General features: G+C 38.7%; 1 protein-coding gene across 1 annotated transcript in view; it reads left to right on the plus strand.

Annotated features, from left to right (window-relative positions):
• Window positions 1–22,894, plus strand: part of snx30.S (sorting nexin family member 30 S homeolog) — a 40,366-nt gene that overhangs the window by 1,592 nt on the left and 15,880 nt on the right. The window contains 1 exon segment of the mRNA NM_001096051.1: window positions 20,227–20,415. Coding sequence (NP_001089520.1) covers window positions 20,227–20,415 — 189 coding nt within the window.

Raw genomic sequence — 22,894 nt, forward strand, 5'->3', positions numbered from 1 at the left:
TGCCATTTAACCACCATTAGTCTCAGTATTAACCTGTTGCTTTATCAGCTGTTTACAGAGGGGCTTGTGTAATCCACTTTTAGCTTGTATAACCTTCCTCGATACAGTACAGCTCTCTATGTTCAACCCTCAGTTCATTCCAGGATTCTCACCATTGCTTCATAAAACCTCTATAGCTTATACCTTCTTACACTAATAAATGGGTGTGATAAAGCCTGGGCAGTGTAAAGTCTATATAAATGTCTCACCTAATCCAGCTGCAACTGAGTATAACTTGCCTTTATCATCTACTGAAGAGGCTAAATTAGTAGATTCCTCCCTAATGCAGAAAGTCTACATTCCAGGGAATTTTAGGCAACTAAGGTAAAAGAGCATAAGATGATGATTCTAAAACAGATTTTGGTTGCAGATCTGCATGTAACTGGTTTTCTTTCTAAATATAAAATTTCCATGGCTTCCTTAAACTAACACAGACCATCAGGGCTTTTCTAAACTGTAGGGCTTGCCCTTCTCGGAAGTCCCAAAGGGGGGAGTTGTCTGGTGGCCAGTTAGGGTGACATATGGGGAGGATGTTTATTGGTACTCAGTATTGCATAGGTTCCTATAAATCCATCTTGAAAGCTGATTATCAGTATATTGTCCTTTCTGTTCTTGGAAGTAGGACTGACACAGCAGTGATATGTTGTTTCAGTTTCATTGTTAGGAAACAAGGAGAAACATAACCAATGCTTCCTCCCCCTCTATATGTTATCCCTGCCAAATCCCTAGCCCAATACCCACAATAAAGATACACACAATGACTTTATGGTTAAACTGTATCTTGTATTTTGATCGCAAGGAAGGTGAAAAACCTCTGACAAGCTAGGGCCAATTTGCTTCACTAGAGGGAAAAATTCCTTCCTGACCCCTTAACGGTGTTCGGATTTTCTCCCACAATCAATGCGCAATATTGAAGCAAGGGAAGCGGAGGGGTGGACATGGTAAGGGAACATGGCAGCATACATATGAGCTCCTTTAAGCTGCTAGGTGAACGCTGCATTCCATTCCATTGGACCTCAGGCAGCCTGCAGATCTAGGCTTTTGCATTCTGAAGGATGGAGTGAAAAGGAATGCAGGGTCTACCAAGAGTGGCTTAAGGGTGCTCCAGTGTATAAAAGCACATTTTGGTTTAAGGGAAGGCACTACTGGTGGAAGGGAGGGAAACCGAAGGGAATATGGCAGCATACACATGGGCACCTTTAAGCCACAAGGTAAATACTGCATTACATTCCATTGGACCCCAAGCAGTCTGCAGATCCCGGATTCTGCAGTCTGAGGGATGGAGTAAAAAGGAATGCAGGGTCTACCAAGTGGCTTAAGGGAGCTCCTGTGTGTAACACCATATTTTGGATAAAGGAGAGGAACCACTGATAGAACTACGGTGGGTGAAAGGCCGGTGAAAGTGCAATGGATGGAAGGGGGCATCACTGGTGGAATTGTGATGTCCCATACTTACTGCTGTTTCCTGAGGATGTGATGCCTAGACTGAGCTGCATCAGTATTTGGTACAGAGGAAACTGCTGGTATCATGTGCCGATTGTGAGTTGTTCCAAGGACCATCTGTAAAACCAAACAAGATAACCGTAGCCAGTTATATCCCTGGAAAATCCTTATACAGTATGGGGCCTGCTATCCAAAATGCTTGGGACCTGGGGTTTTCTGGATAACGGATCATTCTGTAATTTGGATCTTCATACCTCTCGTTGTTCTTAATCAGTATGGCCTTGTTGATCTTCTTTAGGTCTTTGTAGAGGTGTTTCAGGTGGGCCTTGATGTATCCGTAGTCCTGCCAAACCCAATGTCATTGGTGATCTTGTCCCTGATGCACTCTAGATAAGTGGATCCTCAAAATCCCTCTCAAAGATGTCCAGATCATGCGAGATCCACTGTGAGTGCTAGAAAAATGCAAGAAACAAGAAAACATTAAGGTCAGGGCACACGCTATGCTAAACCCTGACAACTTTCTGTTTCATTGTATTTACACAGATAATAGGCCATGTTTAGCATTGGGTTAGCCCTCCTTTAACCCCTTGGATACCTTTCTTAGCAGCCAGAAAATAAAATGAGTAAACAAGCTGTGAGCACCTTCACCTTTTCCTAGCTCCACTCATAGTAAAGCCTGCTGCTTGCACTCATGCCCATCTTTGGTGTTCCTGTAATATAAAATAGAGATTTGGAAAGGTTAGAGTTAACCTAAAGATGTAAGAGCAGAGATAATAATAGCAGCTCATTTACACCTTATTTAATAAGAACCCTTTTCATTCATGTTTCCAATTTGAAACAAATGCTTACTTATATAGAATGTCATTACATTATATTACCATTACATTAAAACAATACCATTGTCTGCCCAGACCCTCCCCATTTCCAGACAATCCCTTCCCATTTTATTTGATCCACAAATCAGCCCATTATTCCTGTCAGGGCCCCACTTTCCTCTGAATCAGCAGTTACACAAAAATGTAGACCTTGATGGACATGTGTCTTTTTGCAGCCTCATCTACTGTGTAATACATATTACAGATGGTAAAATGCAGGATCCTTACCTTCCTCCAAATAACCCGCAATGGGTTGGGCAATGCTCCTGATGAAAGTTGATAGTCTTTAAAAAGACTTTTGTGTTTCTTCTTTATCTCCTTCTGCTCCTGGGAATCGCTAAGAATCACTAGGAATCGCTCATATTTCACTTTATGGGGAGAGAAAGAGAAGAGACGAACCCTCTCTGCCATATATAGTATATACTGGATTTACCTTAAAGTGGACCCGTCACCCAGACATAAAAATCTGTATATTTAAAGTCCTCCTTAAATTAAATATGAAATCCAATTTCTTTTTTTTTAAGCATTGATAGCTGTTGTAAACTCATTTAAAAATCAGCTGTCAATCAAGTATTGCCTACCCCGCCTCTATGCCTAGACGCATTACATTTTTTCCAATGGGGCTGTACACAGGTGCGTGTAGGCGCCGAACGCAGGAAAAATGCAGCATGTTGCATCTCAACCTGCGTTCGGCGCCTACACGGGCCTGTGTGAGTACAGCCCCATTGGAAAAAATGCAATGCGTCTATTCCTGCGCTCCCCTGCGGCTGAACGCATAAAAACGGAACGCAGGGGAGCGCAGGTAAAAACGCTCGTCTGTAAGAGCCCTAATAGAGGCAGAAGACACTTAATGCTTCCCATAAGAGGCCCAGATGAGTAATGGGTCCACTGGGGCTTTTCATAACCAGTCAAGCTCTCAATGCCCCTGCACCCATAACATAAGGCACCCTAATTCTAGGCATGTAACTATTGTTCTGGTTTGTGCTACATGTCTGGAGGATGAGTGAGTAGGACAGTTGGCCAATGGCAGTTAGAAAAATGGCAGTTGACATTTACTGCTAATGAGCAGCAGAGTAAATGGTCTAACACTTCAAAAGTTGTACCAAGTAAACAAGAAATACCAAACACACTATATTCTATAACTACAAGTCAGCCATAGGGGATGCTGGGAATTGTAGTTCATGCACAGGTTTAGAATCATTGGGACCGCAAGTTCTGGGTACTTTGACACCCACAAGTTTTAGTAGTTTGCGAAAGGGGCAGGGCTGCCACCAGAAACAATTTCAAGACCCCATCATTGATTGTCACCTCCCTTGTATTTGTACCCCTTTGTACCCCCTGATGGCTTATCAGCAAAAATTACCCCCCCCCCTCATTTTCCTGCTAGTCAGGCACAATTTAATGACCAGCACCTTCCCAAACAATTGCAATAGCAGGCGGTAGTGGGCAATTTGGGAGATTCTAGTTACATAGTAAGTTAGGTTGAAAAAAGACACACATCATCAAGTTCAATCTTTTTACTTTTAACCTGCCTATCTGCCAGTTGACCCAGAGGAGGGCAAAAAACCCCATCTGAAGCCTCTCCACTTTGCCTCAGAGGGGGAAAAATTCCTTCCTGACTCCAAAATGATCGGACTAGTCCCTGGATCAACTTGTACTATGAGCTATCTTCCATAACCTTGTATTCCCTCACTTGCTAAAAAGCCATCCAACCCCTTCTTAAAGCTATCTAATGTTTCAGCCAGTATAACTGGTGAGGGAGAGAATTCCACATATTCACAGTTCTCACTGTAAAAAAAACCCTTCCTAATATTTAGGCGGAACCTCTTTTCTTCTAATCAGAATGGGTGTCCTTGCGTCAGCTGGAAAGACCTACTGGTAAATAAAGCATTAGAGAGATTATTATATGATCCCCTTATATATTTATACATACTGTAGTTATTATATCACCCCTTAAATGCCTCTTCTCCAGCGTGAACATCCCCAATTTGGCCAGTCTTTCCTCATAGCTAAGGTTTCCCATACCTTTTACCAGCTTAGTTGCCCTTCTCTGCACCCTCTCTAATACAATAATGTCCTGTTTTAGTGATGGAGACCAAAACTGTATGGCATATTCTAGATGGGGCCTTACCAGTGCTCTATATGACTCTATGCCTCTTTAAATACAGCTCAAGACCTTATTTGCCTTGATGCTGCTGACTGGCATTGCTTGCTACAGCCAAGTTTATCATCTACAAGGACTCCAAGGTCCTTTTCCATAATGGATTTGCCTAGTGCAGTCCCATTAAGGGTATAAGTTGCTTGGATATTTTTACATCCTAGGTGCATGACATTTATCAACATTGAATCTCATTTCCCACTTAGCTGCCCAGATTGCCAGTTTGTCAAGATCGTGTTGCAAGGATGACACATCCTGGATGGAATTTATTGGGCTGGATAGTTTTGTGTCATCTGCAAACACTGATGCATTACTTACAATACCCTCCCCTAAGTCAGTAATGAACAAGTTAAATAAAAGTGGACCCAATACCGAGCCCTGGGGGACCCCACTAAGAACCTTACTCCAAGTAGAGAATGTACCATTAACAACCATCCTCTGTACCCGATCCTGTAGCCAGTTTCCTATCCATGTGCAAATGGCTACATTGAGCCCAACAGACCTTAGTTTAGAAAGCAGTCGTTTGTGGGGCACGGTATCAAAGACTTTGTCAAAATCCAAATAGATCACATCTACTGCCCTCCCACTGTCCAGCATCTTACTTACCTCATCATCAAAAGCAATCAAATTTGTCTGACATGACAAACTACTATAAATCATGGGAGCCACACTGCCCAAAATATCCCCTTGCATCATTGACTTTATGCCCCCCCCCATAAATATGCAGCCAATCACATCAGTCATATACATGTGCATTTATGAAAACACAAAAGACACCAAACATAAGCAGCCATAGAACCAGGACCACCATCAGAGCTCACTGCTCCCTGACAGTACTCCCCCCATGCCCACTAAATGAAGGTCCTGCTGAGATCTCCTCTCTCTCAGTCCATCAGCTACATCTCTGCTACTGGTTCTGGCTTTGAATGCTGGGAATTGTAGTTTAGCAGTGGCTAGAGAGATACAGTTATGGGATCACTAAGGCAGACAGTATTATTCTGTTGGGAATATGTCTTCATTTTACTCTTTTGCCGCTCTTTATGTTTGAATTGGAATAGTTTTCTTGTTTCAAAGGTTCTACCTCCCTAGCAACCAGGCAGAGGCTTAGTAAAAGAAAGGCATAGTAGCACTTGAAGCTTGCAGCCTATTGCCACAGCCTATTGTCACATGTTTATAGATACCGAGACTAGAGTTGCACCCAACAAATATGCCAGGGCCTAAACATTCCCCCCTATGCTGTGCGCATGATGTCGCTTACCCAGCCCCCAAACCCCTCACTCCCCCCCCCCAGCTCAGTCACTGGATTTCTTATGGAAATCAGTGGCAGAGGCTGGGGAATTTATTTATTTTTTTAAAATTTAAAAAATAAATTTATAGGCACCTGAGGGCCGCCCCCCCAAAACCTGAAACCTGCCAGCCTAGGCACAGGCCCTCTGGTGCCTTAATATAAATACACCCCTGCCTATATTAGTAACTTAGAGGGTTATGTAATAAAAGTCACTAAGCTTGCCCAGGAGCAGTAACCCATAGCAACCATTCTGCTGCATTTGCTGGTCACCTGTTTAAAAGCAAATATCTTATTGGTTGCTATGTGTTACTGCACCTGGACAAACATAGTGCCTTGTGCTATATATGGGGGTTAGTTTAGTTAGTAAGACGTTAAATCTGCTTTCTTAGCTGTCAGGTTGAAAGGCTTGAACAAAGTACAACACCTCAAAAACAGGCAAGTCAATTTTTTATTTTGTAAAAAAAGCCTTTATGATTTTTACATAACCTTTTTACATAACCCTTATAAAGCAATTAAGTAAAATTGACAAAGTAAGGCTAAGTGCACAAATGCAAAATAAATTGTCCCTTTGGTACCTAAAAAAATTGTATAAAATACCTATCAACGTTGGTGAAGTATAGTAATAGATCTTCTGTATACGGCCCAGTGTCACTAGTCACTACAATCCTCCTGCTTCTGCCCCTGCATTGTCTTCTATCTGTATGATAGAGTAGCACTTCCTGTTGAAAATGCCTAGCATGCATGCCTCCCTTCACTAGACATGCATGCAATTACTCTTGTGTAGAGCTTGGGAGCTCTTTCCACCCATGTGTCTTAACGGGATTGTTCATCTTCAAGTTAACGTTCAGCATGTTCTAGAATGGCCCATTCTAAGCAACTTTTTAAATTTTTTACCTTTTTCTTATGATTCTTTCGAGCTTTCAAATGGGAGTCACTGACCCCATCTAAAAAGTAAATGCTCTTTAAGACTGCAAATTTCTGTGTGATCGTGATAAGGCCCTTAGAGTGTAAGCTCTACTGGGGCAGTGGCAGTAGTTTATATTTTCCGTAAAGCACTATGTAAATATGTCAGGCTATTAATACAGTTTTTATCTTTGGCTGGGTAATTGTGTCTGAAAACAAAAAGCAATTAGAATTGAAATTTTTTTTTTTCACATAGTCTCAATTCTTAAAAGTGATTTGCAGAAATGATTACCGTATATACCCGAGTATAAGCCGAGTTTTTCAGCATCCAAAATGTGCTGAAAAAGTCTACCTCGGCTTATACTCGGTCAGCGGTACCCGACCCGAGTAGCTGAGATTGCAGTCACTTTTAATCATTCCTATACCAACAGTTCACTTGGGGAGAGACTGCAATATCCCACAATGCCCTCTGTTGGTTATATGAAAGAATAACAGTGCGCCCTCTGTTGGTTATATGAAAGAATAACAGTGACTGCAATATCACACAGCGCCATCTGTTGGTTATATGAAAGAATAACAGTGACTGCAATATCACACAGCGCCATCTGTTGGTTGTATGAAAGAATAAGTGCGCCCTCTGTTGGTTATATGAAAGAATAACAGTGACTGCAATATCACACAGCGCCATCTGTTGGTTATATGAAAGAATAACAGTGACTGCAATATCACACAGCGCCATCTGTTGGTTGTATGAAAGAATAAGTGCGCCCTCTGTTGGTTATATGAAAGATTAACAGTGACTGCAATATCACACAGCGCCATCTGTTGGTTGTATGAAAGAATAACAGTGCGCCCTCTGTTGGTTATATGAAAGAATAACAGTGCGCCCTCTGTTGGTTATATGAAAGAATAACAGTGACTGCAATATCACACAGCACCCTCTGTTGGTTATATGAAAGAATAACAGTGACTGCAATATCACACAGCGCCATCTGTTGGTTATATGAAAGAATAACAGTGACTGCAATATCACACAGTGCCCTCTGTTGGTTATATGAAAGATTAACAGTGACTGCAATATCACACAGCACCCTCTGTTGGTTATATGAAAGAATAACAATGACTGCAATATCGCACAGCACCCTCTACGAAAGATTAACAGTGATGGCAATATCAAACAGCACCCTCTGCACATGGTAGTGGGACAGTGGGACAATGCACACAGTAATCCGTTTGGCAATTCTCTGTCACCATCAACTTTGCAAAGAAGTCCGGTTGATCACTGGGGGGTCGCTTTGGTGGAATGTGCACTGCTGGGAGACAGGGCTGTAGTTGTGTCTAGGCTTATACTAGAGTTAATAAGTTTTCCCAGTTTTCGTAGGTAAAATTAGGTACCTCGGCTTATACTCGGGTCAGCTTATACTCGTGTATATACGGTATTCTGTGTGCTTCCCACTTGAACTTAACTTGAATACTGTTAGTGCTAAAAATAAAGGTGGCTTATGAGTGTCTGGTTATGAAATAGCTAATGGAGCTGGAAAGACAAGTCTTGCCTCTTCCTTGGTTTCATTTGTATTTACATGTTTGGTATCAGTTTCGCAAAAGACAAGGAGGAGGATTCTCTGTATACCTTTTGTGCTTAGACTCCAAGGTTTTAACGTGTACCACATAATGTAGGAAAAACAGTGACTGCAGCACAAATAGTAAGTTTTAGTTACACTTTAGCAATGTGGCATCATTATAATGTTATTCATTTGAACTGCTGCAAATTGCACATAGCTGCATAACTGATGCAGCTTCAATAATTACCCAAAAAGCCTAATGGTATTTAATTTTTGCACTTTATAGCTCATCCTAAATTGAATTAGAGGTTATTGATTACAGTCTCTGCTAACTGTCCTTGAAAAAGTTTGGCTTTCTTTTCATCTGTATTATAATAAATGCAGACTTTATCAGCAATGAGTTCTATACATCACAAGTGGGTGCCACAGACCATTTCTGTCAAACTATTTAATGGCCAATTTGAATGGAGCTGCCTTGAACTATAAGAATGCTTAGTGGTTTTCTCAGCTGTAATTAATATTTATGTGTAAATAGGCAGTTCCATTAGGTAATTTGTATAATGATCAGTTACTTGGCATACATGGTAAAGCACCTAATGTTTTTTTATTTCTCTAGATAGAATATGAGGAAGTGAAATAGTAAATGTGAAATCCACTGTACATTTGGGGGGCAAGTTTACAAAACCTGAATCCCAGGGGGTATGCTAGGTTTGTTCAGCCTGAAAATCACTGCACATAGTGAATAATAAGCTGTTTTATTCAGGTGACATAACTGGGAAAAAGCGGACTTTCTATTAGCTACGCCTCTGATTAGCATTACTTATAAAGTGCAAGTGAGCCTCTGATTAGCATTACTTATAAAGTGCAAGTGTCTATACACAGTGAGTAGTAGCTAACCGGCTGCAGTGTGACTGTTTTTATGGCATTTCATTTGGGCAATCAAACCTTCGCAATAGCAGCTAACTTTAGGGGCTTATTTGTCAAAATCCAAATTTTTCTGATATTTAAATTAAAATGTCCGCCCAAACTAGAATCTACAATTTGATCGTATATATTATTAAAAAAGCACAATAAAGAAAAACCCTAAAAAGCAGTACGAAAAACCGTATCGTATGATTTTTCCAGAGTTTATTCCCGAAAAGCGGGAATTTTTGTCCAAAAGAGTCAGATTTTGGGCTAATTCCAGTGCAGACAAGAGAAACTTCCAAATAGGATAGGGACCTCTCCCATTGACTTATATACAACCTCGGCAGGTCTGAGATGCCGGATTTTCAGATTCTGACTTTTTGCAGGCTCTGGGCTAATAAATCCCGAAAAATTCAAGGTTTTTTTTCCACTAAAAATTTGCCTTTTATAGTTAAAAAAAAAAAACTTGAATTCCTTGAGTTATTGGCATTCGGACTTTGATAAACAACCCCTTAGAAGTTGTTGCCACAAAATTAATTGGCTATTTGTGCAGCAGATGATAACGTGACTTCCTGGTAGTTGAAGTTATTTTCCATTTTATCTTCTGCGTCTGGAATGAAAGTCTTGACTTTATTTCCTTATTTCAAGGAAAGCACTTGATTTTGGAATTCCAAATATTTTATAGCAAAAGTGTTGTCTATTACTTTAAATGTTTTCACTAGAGGTTAAACAATTTGAGGTTTTTTTCCCTGAAGAATTTTGATTGAATCACTTGCAGTTTTAGATTAGGGCATTACCTTGAAGAGATGTTGGTACAATCTCAAATTCCACAATCTGTTTGGAGAGCGAATAAGTGCCAGTCATTGAAAGCCATCTGTCTTACTGGCAGTGATGCCTGCTGCTTGTTCTCTAGCCCACTTTTCCTTAAAGGAAAACTATACCCCTCAAAAAATGTAGTTCTCTATAAAAATATATTGCATAAAACAGCTCATATGTAAAACCCTGCTTTATGTAAATAAACCATTTTCATACCAATATAATTTTTTAGTAGTATGTGCCATTGGGTAATAACAAGTTGAAAACTGCCATTTTAAAAAAAAGGGCAGCCCCCTGGGATCGTATGATTCACTGTGCACACAAACATACTGCCAATTAACAGACAGGGGCTTATTTATCAACACTGGGCAAATTTGCCCATGGGCAGTTACCTATAGCAACCAATCAGTGATTAGCTTTTTAAAGCCAGCTGCAAGTAGAACAATGAATGCAGCAATTTGTTTGGTTGCCATGGGTTACTGCCCATGGGCTAATTTGCCCAGTGTTGATAAATGACCCCCACAGAGTTCTGTCTTTTGCTTCAACACTTCTTCCTATTACAGTTTTAGTATTTCTGGTCAGGTGATCTCTGAGGCAGCACAGGGACCACCACGAAATGGTGGTTTAAGGCAAAAGATGTAAAAGGGCAATCTTTACTTATATAGTTATATTCTAGTTTGATAAGATTCTTTAATATGCCACTTAATTTGATATAAACTGTTCATTTTGGGTGTATAGTTTGCCTTTAATATCTCTGTTTGACTATTGATTGTTATGGATGAATGTTTGTAAATTTTTGTCAATTCCACTTCTTTAACATCAGAAAACACCATTCTTTATATTTATGTGTAGACTCTTTGGCACGGTTTAAAACTTTTATGCCGATGCTATGGATGCTACAGTTCTGTGTTTCCGTGTTGATCAATTCTGCCCCATATGTTTACTAGCATTCACATATAGCTTGGTATCTCAGGTTTAAAGTGCTTCACCTTTAAAGTTAACTTTAAGGGGCAGATTCACTAACTTCGAGTGAAGGATTCGAATGAAAAAAATTCGAATTTCGAAGTATTTTTTGGGTACTTCGACCATCGAATTGGTTAAATTCGTTCGAATTCGAACGATTCGAAGTAAAAATCGTTCGACTATTCGACCATTCGATAGTCGAAGTACTTTCCCTTTAAAAAAAACTTTGACCCCCTACTTCGGCAGATAAAACCTACCGAAGTCAATGTTAGCCTATGGGGAAGGTCCCCATAGGCTTGCTAACCTTTTTTTTGATCGAAGGATTTTCCTTCGATCGTTGGATTAAAATCGTTCGAATCGTTCGATTAGAAGGATTTAATCGTTCGATCTAACGAAAAATCCTTCGATCGATCGATCGCAGGATTAGCGCTAAGTCCTTCGACTTCGATATTCGAAGTCGAAGGATTTCAATTCGAGGGTCGAATTTTGAAGTATTTTTAACTTCGAAATTCGACCCTTAGTGAATCTGCCCCTAAGTATTTATAGAATGGTCAATTCTAAGCAACCTTTCAAATGTCTTAAAGGAAAACTATACCCCCCAAACAATGTAGGTCTCTATTAAAAGATACTGAGTAAAACAGCTCGTGTAAAACCCTGCTTCATGTAAATGAACCATTATCATAATAATATACTTTTTTAGTAGTATGTGCCATTGGGTAATCATAACTAGTAAATTGCCATTTTAAAAAATAAGGGCCGCCCCCTGAGATCGTAAGATTCACTGTGCAAACATACACACCACATGTAAGGTCACATGAGCCAATTAACAGACAGAGTTCTGCCTTTTGCTTCCTCACTTCTTCCTGTTACAGTTAGTTTTGTAGTATTTCTGGTCAGGTGATCTCTGAGACAGCATAGATAGAGTCACGAAATGGTGGTTCAAGGCAAGAGGTGTAAAAGGGCAATATTTATGTAAATATATATTCCAGTTTGGTAAGATTCTTTAATATGTCATTCAATTTGATATAAACTATCTGTTGCTTAAGTATTCATTTTGGGGGTATAGTTTTCCTTTAATTATTTATTTAAATTTTTTTATAGAATTTTTATAGAATATAAATTATTTGCTGCCTTCTTCCAACTTTTTCCAGTTTCAAATGGGGGTTGCTGACCCCATCTAAAAATATGCTCTGTAAGGGTACACATTTTTTGTTATTGCTACTTTTGATTATTCATCTTTCTATTCAGATTCTCTCCTATTCATACTTAAAGTAATGCATGGTTGCTAGGGTAATTTGTACCATAGCAACAAGATTGCTGAGCTTCCTAACTAGAGAGCTGCTGAATAAAAAGCTAAATAGCTCAAAATCCACAATTAATAAGATATGAAAACCAATTGCAAATTGTCTCACAATATCACACTCTACATCATAGTAAAAGTTAACTGAAAGGTGAACAACCCCCGTTAATAAGTCATTTTACTTGTCCTTGAAGATGGAAATCAACAAATCTTCTTTTTTTTCTTTATCCCTACTTCAGGTCAGTCAAGGCTATCATTTTTCATCAGGCTGTTTAATTAAAGCTGTACTTTTTTCTACCATTTTTGTGCTGCAGACAGCTATGTTAGTCACTCGACAAGCAACTGTTAAACCCCACTGAGATGTCATGTGCCTTCTGCTAGAACATGCATTGTGAAAGTTTTCTTTGTGAAAATGTCAAGCTTGTGCTCAGAGCAGCAACAGCTTTATGCACACTCTACTTTAATATTTATATATATACACACACACACACACACACACACACACACACACACACACACACACACACACACACACACACACACACACACACACACACACACACACACACACACACACACACACACACACACACACACACACACACACACACACACACACACACACACACACACACACACAGAGTTAGGAAGTGATTGTGTTAAAAAACGACTTTAGTTTACCCCTTTTTAATGCAATCTTTTTGTTCAACCCACTGAATTAAAGCTGAAAGTCTGCAAGTCTTTTAAATAGCATAACTCATGCTATCTGATCAAATATGGGAAGTTAAACACTGGACCATACTACTAATACAGTGTGTAGTCTTGTGACCCAAAAAATGTGGCCTAAGCTCAGTCAAACAAAATTGACAAGATGATAGATGTAATTTTGTATAATGTCATAATCAAGCTATAGACATGAACAGTGAATAGCCTGGCTGCCCCCTGCCACGTAGCTTTAGCTCTGACAGTTGCAGTAAGTCTACATTTGATATATAGCCACAGTGCCTGTATGTTTTGGCAAATTCATATTGGCTTAAATATGACAGCACAAAAAATGCCCTGTGTGCTTTTAGTCTATAGGGGTTTCAAGATAAAATAAATATTATTAGCTAGAAATGTATGGAACAAAATGTGTTCTCTTCATCTTTCAATGCTTTTCTTGCTTTAATCTGATACATGAACATGAAAGCTTTACTTTACAAAGGGTTTGTTGTTTATCTGTTTACTTTTTAATCCTAATAAGCAATATGCCTCTAACTTCAGACTGTCCTTGCTTGTGTTTAGGATCTGTGGTTTTCAGGTTTTGCAGCAAAAGCAGGACAGATTTATTAATCTTTAACAATTAAAGTTTGCCACAACATTGCTGATAGGATAAATATATTGAGGCTACTTTATTAACTTTTTATACTTAATAGGAAAATGCTGCTTAAACTTTTTTGTGTTAACAATTAACTCCTGTTATTTGAAAGTGTATTTATTAAGCCTGGAAAAGTAAAACTCTAAAACAAATGGCCACTCTGGATATTTGACTTAGACTAAAGGACCAGACCACAGGGCAATGTGTAGTTTGCATTTTCATGCTGGAAAATAAGCACTCATTAATGACCAGATTGTTCAGCTGTTTTCTTATGCATTCCTGACAGTAATACACCCTTATCAACAGGAGTGCAAAAAAAAAAAAGACAGGGCTTGGGGCTAAACCTAGTTTTTTTGCCTGTTGTTTTAATCATGAAAAATCTATGATTTTTATTTATTTGGCTATAAAGGTAAATTCAAGCTGCCGCATGTTTGGTCCATTCAGGGTAGGTAATTAGATTACCAGAGCACAGATAATTTCCCTGTGAATCTAATCATCTACCTCAGAAGGACCAAACCTGAGCTAGCTCCAGTTTCCCTGTTGCCTTTTTGGATTTTTTAAATAAAAACAATAGGTAACAATTATGTTTAGCATAAAGGGGGGGGACACTGTAACTAGGGGTTACAGTGTCCCCTTAATGTAGAGTTCATGAATTTCTTGCACTGTGTTTTGCAAACCACACAGAGCTGTTTTTGTGATTTAAAAAAAAACATTTGCTGTGGCTTTAAGCACATGTTCATGGAACCTGTTATCCAGATAATCGTCCCTTAATTTGGATCTTCATACCTTAGGTCTATTAGAAAATCATGTATACATTAAATAAACCCAATAGGCTGGTTTTGCTTCCAGTAAGTATTCATTATATCTTAGTTGGGATCATGTACAAGGTACTTGTTTTATTATTACAGAGAAAAAGGAAATAATTTTGAAAAATTTGGATTATTTAGATAAAAAGAAGTCTCTGGGAGATGTCCTACTACTTGCTCAGAGCCCTGTGGGATGCACAATTATGACACCATTTTGGTTTACAATTTTGGTTTATTTCTGTCATTGCAACCCCTGTTTGCCAATAAACTGTACTGCATAAATGGAATGGTTTGTGTACAAGTTTTTACACATATTGTACCAGGTTATGCTTAAGCAGATACAGCTTTGCTTCCTGAAGGGGAAGGTAGTGGTCAGTAAGTTTGTTTACATTTTTAGCATATTTGTCAAATATATACACCATCCATAGTTAGAGCTGGACAATCTGCAGTGTTTGCTCCATCTGTAGTAGTGGTTATTCATACAGACAATTTAGTACAAGTAAGCTCTCTTGGACCAGGAGCCTGGTAAAATGCAATGTATATGAGTCTTTATCTATAATTCAGTCTTCCTTGACATTTATTTCTATAGTTCCAGAAAGTTATGCAATGACTGATGTTCATTTTTAACAAATATGAGTTTTAATAAATTTAATAAACATAGCTTACAGAATCCATGCCAACAAGGGCTTAGAGTTGATGTGGCCTATAGGTAACCGTGTCTTTTCTTGATCAAAAATCCTATTAAAGCTATAGGCCTCTTACTGTAATTTCCTATGAGCCAATTTCAAACATTTATTGTTATGATGATCACCCCTAATATTAATGAATACTGAAGATGTATAGATCAATAATTATTATATGTAATATTACAATTTTGCTTAATTTTACAGATACAGGAGAACCCATATTTTATGTTTTTCAGAACACCAGAAAAAAATTAGTGTGAATTCGGACAATGTAAAATTAAGGAAATGTTTTATGCATTATATATATTAGTGGGACCACAGAAAAAAGTTTAAAATGCAGGAAAACTTAATTAAAACAATACAACGGCATCCTCTGATTTTAATAATGAATTTAGTTAAAATAATTACACAGGTATCTTTTGTACATATACTGTATATAAATTGTTACTGTTGCTGTGAATGTCCTACTTATCCCCAAAGAGAGAGAACCCTTTTTTTTTTTTTTTTTAATCCTTTTGTTAATTAGGGAAGTTTGCCAACACTTTATCCATGTCAGGAGAATTTATTCCTGCACAGTGGTGTTTCTTCTTACTTCTAACAATGAGATATCTTTAGGGAAAAAGCAAAAAAAAATAGACTTGCACGCATTGCTCATTGGTACAAAGGCTGTATTAAGTTTGCACAAAGGGATACATATACATACATATTTTCTTTAAGAACTTTTATTGCAGTCCCCACCCTTTGATCCAAGACTAATGAAATGCACAGCATTTGACAGTGTCAAACTGGGATGCCAGGGGCCCACCGGAATACCTTAGATCAGGGGTCCCCAAACTTTTTTACCTGTGAGCCACATTCAAATGTAAAGAGAGTTGGAGAGCAACACAAGCATGAAAAAGTCCCTTAGGGTGCCAAATAAGGGCTGTGATTGGCCATTTGGTAGCCCCTATGTGGACTGGCAGCCTACAAGAGGCTTTACTTGGCCCTATACTTAGTTTTTATGTAATTAAAACTTGCTTTCAAGCTCGGAATTCAAAAATAAGCCCCTCCTTTGAGGACCCTGAGAGCAACATCCAAGGGGTTGGAGAGCAACATGTTGCTCGTGGGCTACTGATTGGGGATCACTGTCTTAGATTGTGGGCCCACTTTCCAAACTATTATTCCTCCTCTACTCACTTAAACTCTTTATTCTCCTTGTCTATTATATCTACTTATTAGACCCTATTGTTCCATTATTAAGCCGCTTTTTTTTCCTGAAAAGAAATAGAGAATGACCATGAAATAGGCCAAATGGTTAGAAGCAAGAGGACCCACTGACACCTGGGCCCACCGGGAGTTTTCCTGGTATCCCAGTGGGCCAGTCCGACACTGGCATTTGCGATTGGTTGAACAGTGGCCATTTGAGTAGCAGGAGTGCTGGATCTATGGATATATGCCACTGGAGCAAACACTAAGTGCACCATTAGCCAAATTGTTGATCTATTACATAATCATTTAAATAGTTCAGTAGAAATAGCTGTTTCAGTTTGCACCAACTGCTCAGAGGAATGTTAGGACTCTTCATTCTTTCTTCATGATAAGTTATAGTGTTTAGCAAAACATTCTTTATCTTGTTTGCAGTTCTGCTTTTTGTTTAGTGCAACCTTATAAGAATGAGAGTTGAGCACATGACTGCTCTGCTGAACATGAATGTGACTTATTTAGCTGACTTAACATAAGAAAGTCACATTTTACTAGATCATTGCTGGTTTCAGATTGGAGTTATATATTTTAAATACAGAGCCTATGTTGGACATGTCAAGTTTCTATGCACCTTTGGTTGTTTTTTACATTTAAATAATTTCTAGTGTGACCTCTTCAGATACTTGATAGTCAGCAAATGTTCTACTTTTAGGCAGGTTTAAAGGAACAGTAACACCAAAAAAATGAAAGTGTTTGAAAGGATTGACAAATAGATTGTAATGTTGCCCTGCACTGGTAAAACTGATGTTTGCTTCAGAAACACAACTATATTTTATATAAACAAGCTGCTGTGAAGCCATGGGGACAGCCATTCAAGCATATGATACTCTGTAAATAACAGATAAGTTCTGACTACATTGTAAGACTACAGAGCTTATCTGTTATCTGCTGTTTATCCTGTGCCTTTTCAGCTTTGAATGGCTGCCCCCATGGCAACACTGCAGCTTGCTTATTGATTATATAAACTATAGTAGTTTTTCTATACCAAAAACATCAGTTATACCAGTGCAGCACAACAGTACATTATATTTTCATTCCTTTTTTCATTCCTTTCAAACACTTTTTATTTTTGGTGTTAGTTCCTTTAAGCAAGCAGGTCTGGACTGAAGTTCAAAATAGGCCCTGGCATTCATTCAGGTACACGGCGGCCCAAACAGTCCCCCACCAGCACAATAAATAGGGACAGTCTATGGCAACTTACAGCAGCCCCTCTGGTATTTGCTAGAACCCACAGGTTACCAGCCTGGAGCTGTAAGCAATCTTGTGGGTTTCCAAAATTGTTGAACTGTGGTTAAGCTGGTGGAGCAGTGTTGAGAAGCACTAGAAGATTCTGCTTTATCTTGTCATAGCCACTGTTCTCACTCTTGTTCCCATATCCCTCCTTCTTTTTCAATCAATTTCATGTTTGGAAGCCTGTCAGAATAGAATCATTGGGTGTAGCGGATACAGGTTTTTAATTGTTTGGTGCATTCACTTGGGGACATGGTTTGCCATCACTGGGGACATGGTTAGGGAAATAAGTTATAAAATGGGCAATAGCTCTGTTGTATTGGCTGCCTGCTTATACTGAGCTATAATAGTAGGGTTCATGTGGAAAGTAAAATAAATAAACAATGTATAGCATATGATAATGTTCTAGCATTAAACAGGAGGTTCTAACTTTCCTTGTCAAATGAGGCTTCAGTTTTAGGTAGCCTGCATTGTTGCTTTCCTTCCTTTAATCTGCTTTCTTTCACCTTAATGGGGTTGCTCATCTTTAAATTAACTTTAAGTATGATATTGAGAGTGATATCTAGAGACAATTTGCAATTGGTTTTCATTTTCTATTATTTGTGGTTCTTGAGTTATTTAACTTTTCATTCAGCAGCTCTCCAGTTTGCAATTTCAGCAATCTGGTTGCTAGGGTCCAAATTATCCTAGCAACCATGCATTACTTGCATAAGACATTGGAATATGAATAGGAGAGGGTCTGAAAAGTAGCAATAACAATAAATTAGTAGCCTTACAGAGCATTTGTTTTTAGATGAGGTCAGTGACCCCCATTTAAAAGCTGGAAAGAGTCAGAAGAAGAAAGCAAATAATTCAAAAAGTGTAAAAAATTTAAATTTAAATTGTAAGTTGCTTAGAATTGGCCACCCTACAACATATTAAGTTAACTTAAAAGGATACTGTTATGGGGAAACATGTTTTTTTTTTCTCAAAACACATCAGTTAAAAGTGCTGCTCCAGCAGAATTCTGCAATGAAATCCGTTTCTCAAAAAACAGTTTTTTTTATATTTAGTTTTGAAATCTGACATGGGGCTAGACATATTGTCAGTTTCCCAGCTGCCCTCAGTCATGTGACTTGTGCCTGCACTTTAGGATGGAACTACTTTCTGGCAGGCTGTTATTTCTCCTACTCAATGCAACTGAATTGGTCTCAGTGGGACTTGGCTTTTACTATTGAGTGTTGTTCTTAGATCTACCAGGCAACTGTTATCTTGTGTTGGGGAGCTGCGATCTGGTTACCTTCCCATTGTTCTGTTGTTATGCTGCTGGGGGGGGGTGATATCACTCCAACCTGCAGTACAGCAGTAAAGCGTAACTGAAGTTTATCAGAGCACAAGTCACATGACTTGGGGCACCTGGGAAACTGACAATATGTCTAGCCTCATGTCAGATTTGAAAATTAAATATAAAAAAATCTGTTTGCTCTTTTGAGAAATGGATTTCAGTGCAGAATTCTGCTGGAGCAGCACTATTAACTGATGCGTTTTGAAAAAAACATGTTTTCCGATGACCGTATCCCTTTAAAGGTGAACCACCCTTTTAACAGAGATAATATTTGCCATTTATATCTTGAAGTATAAACTTTCTCAATGGTGCTTTTTTTTTTTTTTTTCTCCTAGTCTGTTTCTTCTTGGCTGTATATAAAGCGACATGTAAAATAATCACTGCGGCATGAAGATAAATGTCATGGTAACTTGTACAGAGCAAACAATAAAGCAGCCGTTGAGTAGCTTTTCTTTCCTTCCTATGTAATACAGAACCCAGCCATCACTGTACAAAAGCCAGAGTTCATGTGTTCAGTGTTGATGCATGTAAGAATTGAGGGAATACAAGTGTTTTTGTTTTTTTTTAATGAAACTAAGGGATTCTGCTTAGCAGGGACAAATGTATAAATCAAATCTATCAATTTAGAAAAGTTAGTCAGTGACCTCCCCTCCCCCCGCGCTGCTTTAGGAGGTGAAAAATGAAACTTTAAACTTAAATATTAGAAAAACCGTTACAAAATAAAGCATGTTTGAAAAAAGGTCTATTTCTGGTGAACTATCTGAAACCAACTGAAATGAAAAAAGTGCTTGAAAGTGAGCAAACCATTTACATTGTTTTTGCTAGGATACTTCTGCCTTTTTCATTTATGAATATTGCTAATACTGCTGGATCCTGCTTAAAATCCCTCTGAAAGTCTTAACTCTAATGACCCGGCAATCCGTTTTAAGTGTAATTAGCAGCCTAAAAGGAAGTCCGTTCCTGGATACACTAGCAGCCCTACGTTAGTTTTGCTGTGCAATATCCTGTATGTGTCTGTAGTAAGCTGCTTCAGCAAAATGTGTCTGTATGGGTTGCCTCCACACTCCATAAACATACAAGCAAGTTAATTGGCTCCTGAGAAAACTGACCATATTCTTTGTGAATGTGATAGGGACATTCGAATGTAAGCTCCACTGGAGCAGGGACTGATGTGAATGCAGTATATGTCAACACTATATTAATAAAGATTGATTACTTATAATGCTGCTAAACTTTTACCATTATAAACTTTATTGCATATGACATCAGTAGATCTTCTATATAAATCATATCACTTCTTGTTGTTTAGCTCTCTCTTTTTTCCATAGGACCTGAGTTTGCCCAATGGTACTCCAGCAGACACATCCAGCCCAGCATCCTCATCGTCACTTCTCAACAGACTGCAGTTGGATGATGACTTGGATGGTGAGACAAGGGACCTTTTTGTTACAGTTGATGACCCAAAGAAACACGTGTGCACTATGGAAACCTACATAACCTACAGTGTGTCAACAAAGGTAGGCAAACATCTATTATTTATATGCTAAATCTTTTCATGTTTACTCAGTACAACAAACCTTACATATAGCATTAGCATTCACTTAATATTTAATGCTAAATTTTGTACAGAGCATTTCAATTATTGTCCTCTATTATTGCTTTGCTTCAAAAGAATGGGTTTGTTACGGGGCCAGTAACACCAGGCTTTTGTGTATGCATTTAAATATGATGTACAGTTACCCGTCACCGGTACAAGTTGTAGGTTTCTCCTCAAATATATTTTCAATTCAAAAGATGCTGTTTAGCCGTGGTGGCAGTGAGTATAGTTGAGTTGGGTTTAGAGCTTATGTTTAGATGGCAGATAACATATATGTTGTTTAGAACTCAGTGGATTTAGACTTTACCAGAGAGATAAACATCCATGATGATGCATAGAAAAAAGAATGAAAACCTTTCTGTTCTAAAATAAGACATTTTGTCAATTATAAAAGTATAGATGTTAAATGAACGCCTCGTGAGACGACTTCGGAAAAACAAGCGCTGCGTGTGCTTTAGCGCAAGTGACTTTTCACTAAAGTGGATGGGAAGACACCCAAAGGCAGTTCGGGGAGATTGTTGCCCAAAAGAAGAGCCAATTAGTCGCCAGGCGACTAAATCTCCCCGAATCTTTTCGCTTGTGTAAACTGACCCTGTTTCAAATGAGTGACTCCTAAAAAAATATATTTTATATGCAATAAAACTGACAGTGCATGTAGTTTATTAACGCTCATCTAAACCAAAGTTTCCATACCAAAATTTGATAGAGGCCCACATAACACAGAAACCCCTAATGGAGTTCCCCTTTAATTTACTTCTAATATGTAATAGTTTAAAGCCAGGCACTTTTATATAGGGTAGCACGGTGGTCATACAAAATTGTTGGGGAAACAAAACTATTTGGGCCATAAACTGCTCCTAGCGAATGTGAGTGAGCTCCCGTGGGAAGCCGTGCTTGCTCAGACACATGCACATAATGAGCGAGCTGGGACATTTTTTATTTGCTTACGTAGAGTCCCGGCCTGGCTTTCTGCTCCAAGAGCTCCCTCATGGCAAATTTGTCCTCAGGTGGGGTAAGCAATTTTACTGTGACAGGTGCCCTTAAGCATTACTACCTTTCAATTCTGGGTTGCTAGCCTCGATCCAAGCTGTTATATATGGAATGTGTGGCTTCCTGCATTTTATACGTTTCTGATACTATTGGCAACTTTTTAAAAAATATTTTACGATTGATCATTTTCTGTCTGTAAATTGCATCCAGCATTGTTTGAAAGATTTATAGCATTAGATTACCTGTATGTGTGCTTTTGGGTGCAAAAAGTACGCTTGCCAAAGGAGTTATATCCAGAACAGCTGCTTGGTGGGAGTGTGTAACAGTGCATTTTAGTAGCCTACATATAGTCTTTTTTTTTATTTTATTTTTTTTTTTTTTATGCTAGCTCAAAAACAGGCAAGGGCACCATTATGCTGAGAGAGGTGCTATAGCAATTGTAGATTATTATTGCACATTATACTCTTCTAGTTCATCTTGCCCAGTGAGGGTGACATTATAAACTGGGCTGACTGGTATTTCAATAAAGCATTATATTTTGCAAGTCAATCGTGACTTTATGAGGAAACTATACCCTGGTAAAATGATGGAACTTTACATTGTACCTTGATATTCTCTCTCTGCAGTAGTGCATAAATATGAGATGACAAATTGTTTGTCTCCGTAGACACATGCTGTGATGCACCACTAGTGGTGTCTAGTATCCCTAGGATTGCCTTGTTCACAGAGCCCTGTGCCTAAGGCAGCAGCTTTAAGTGGGGCCCTCAGGTTCCTTTATGGTAAAATTTAGATTTTCGGGGGAAAAATGTGCTGGATGCGACAAAGCTGGGATGTACCTGAATCTGCAGTTGGAACATGGCAGTACACAGGCCCTTTTGCACATGCATTAATAGATGGCTGAGGCATTGGACTGAAATATAGCTTGCTTATATAGCAGCTATACTGCAAGACTATTGGTGACAACAACTTCTTTACAGACAACCTGCAGCAACAAAACACCAGCAAAGTTTACAGCAAGCATTTTATACTGCTTTAGTGCTGATTTATCGAGCATTGATGTTGTGGGAAGGGCAAAACTATTGCAGGAAAGTTGAGAACTTGTGTTTTCTGCAATTAAACAATACATTGACTCAAGTGCTAGCTCTCATGGTATATCATTTGATGCAAATGCTATTAAAAACTTGAAAACCCTTTTTAGTACTTCAGTTTGAGATTTATGATCTAGCTAGCTTTACATTTTCACTACAAGAAGAGCGGCCCATTTAAAAGAACCTTAAAGAAAGAATATTATTTGATTGCATAGACCAAGGTGAAGCAAACTCTGAGATATGCACCACTGGAGTAATGGACAGGTCCATTTCAATCAGCGCTGAGCTTTTTGAAGTGATGCCGACAGAATCAACACAATT

Source organism: Xenopus laevis, chromosome 1S, assembly GCF_017654675.1.
Source record: "Xenopus laevis strain J_2021 chromosome 1S, Xenopus_laevis_v10.1, whole genome shotgun sequence".
NCBI classification, from domain to species: domain Eukaryota; kingdom Metazoa; phylum Chordata; class Amphibia; order Anura; family Pipidae; genus Xenopus; species Xenopus laevis.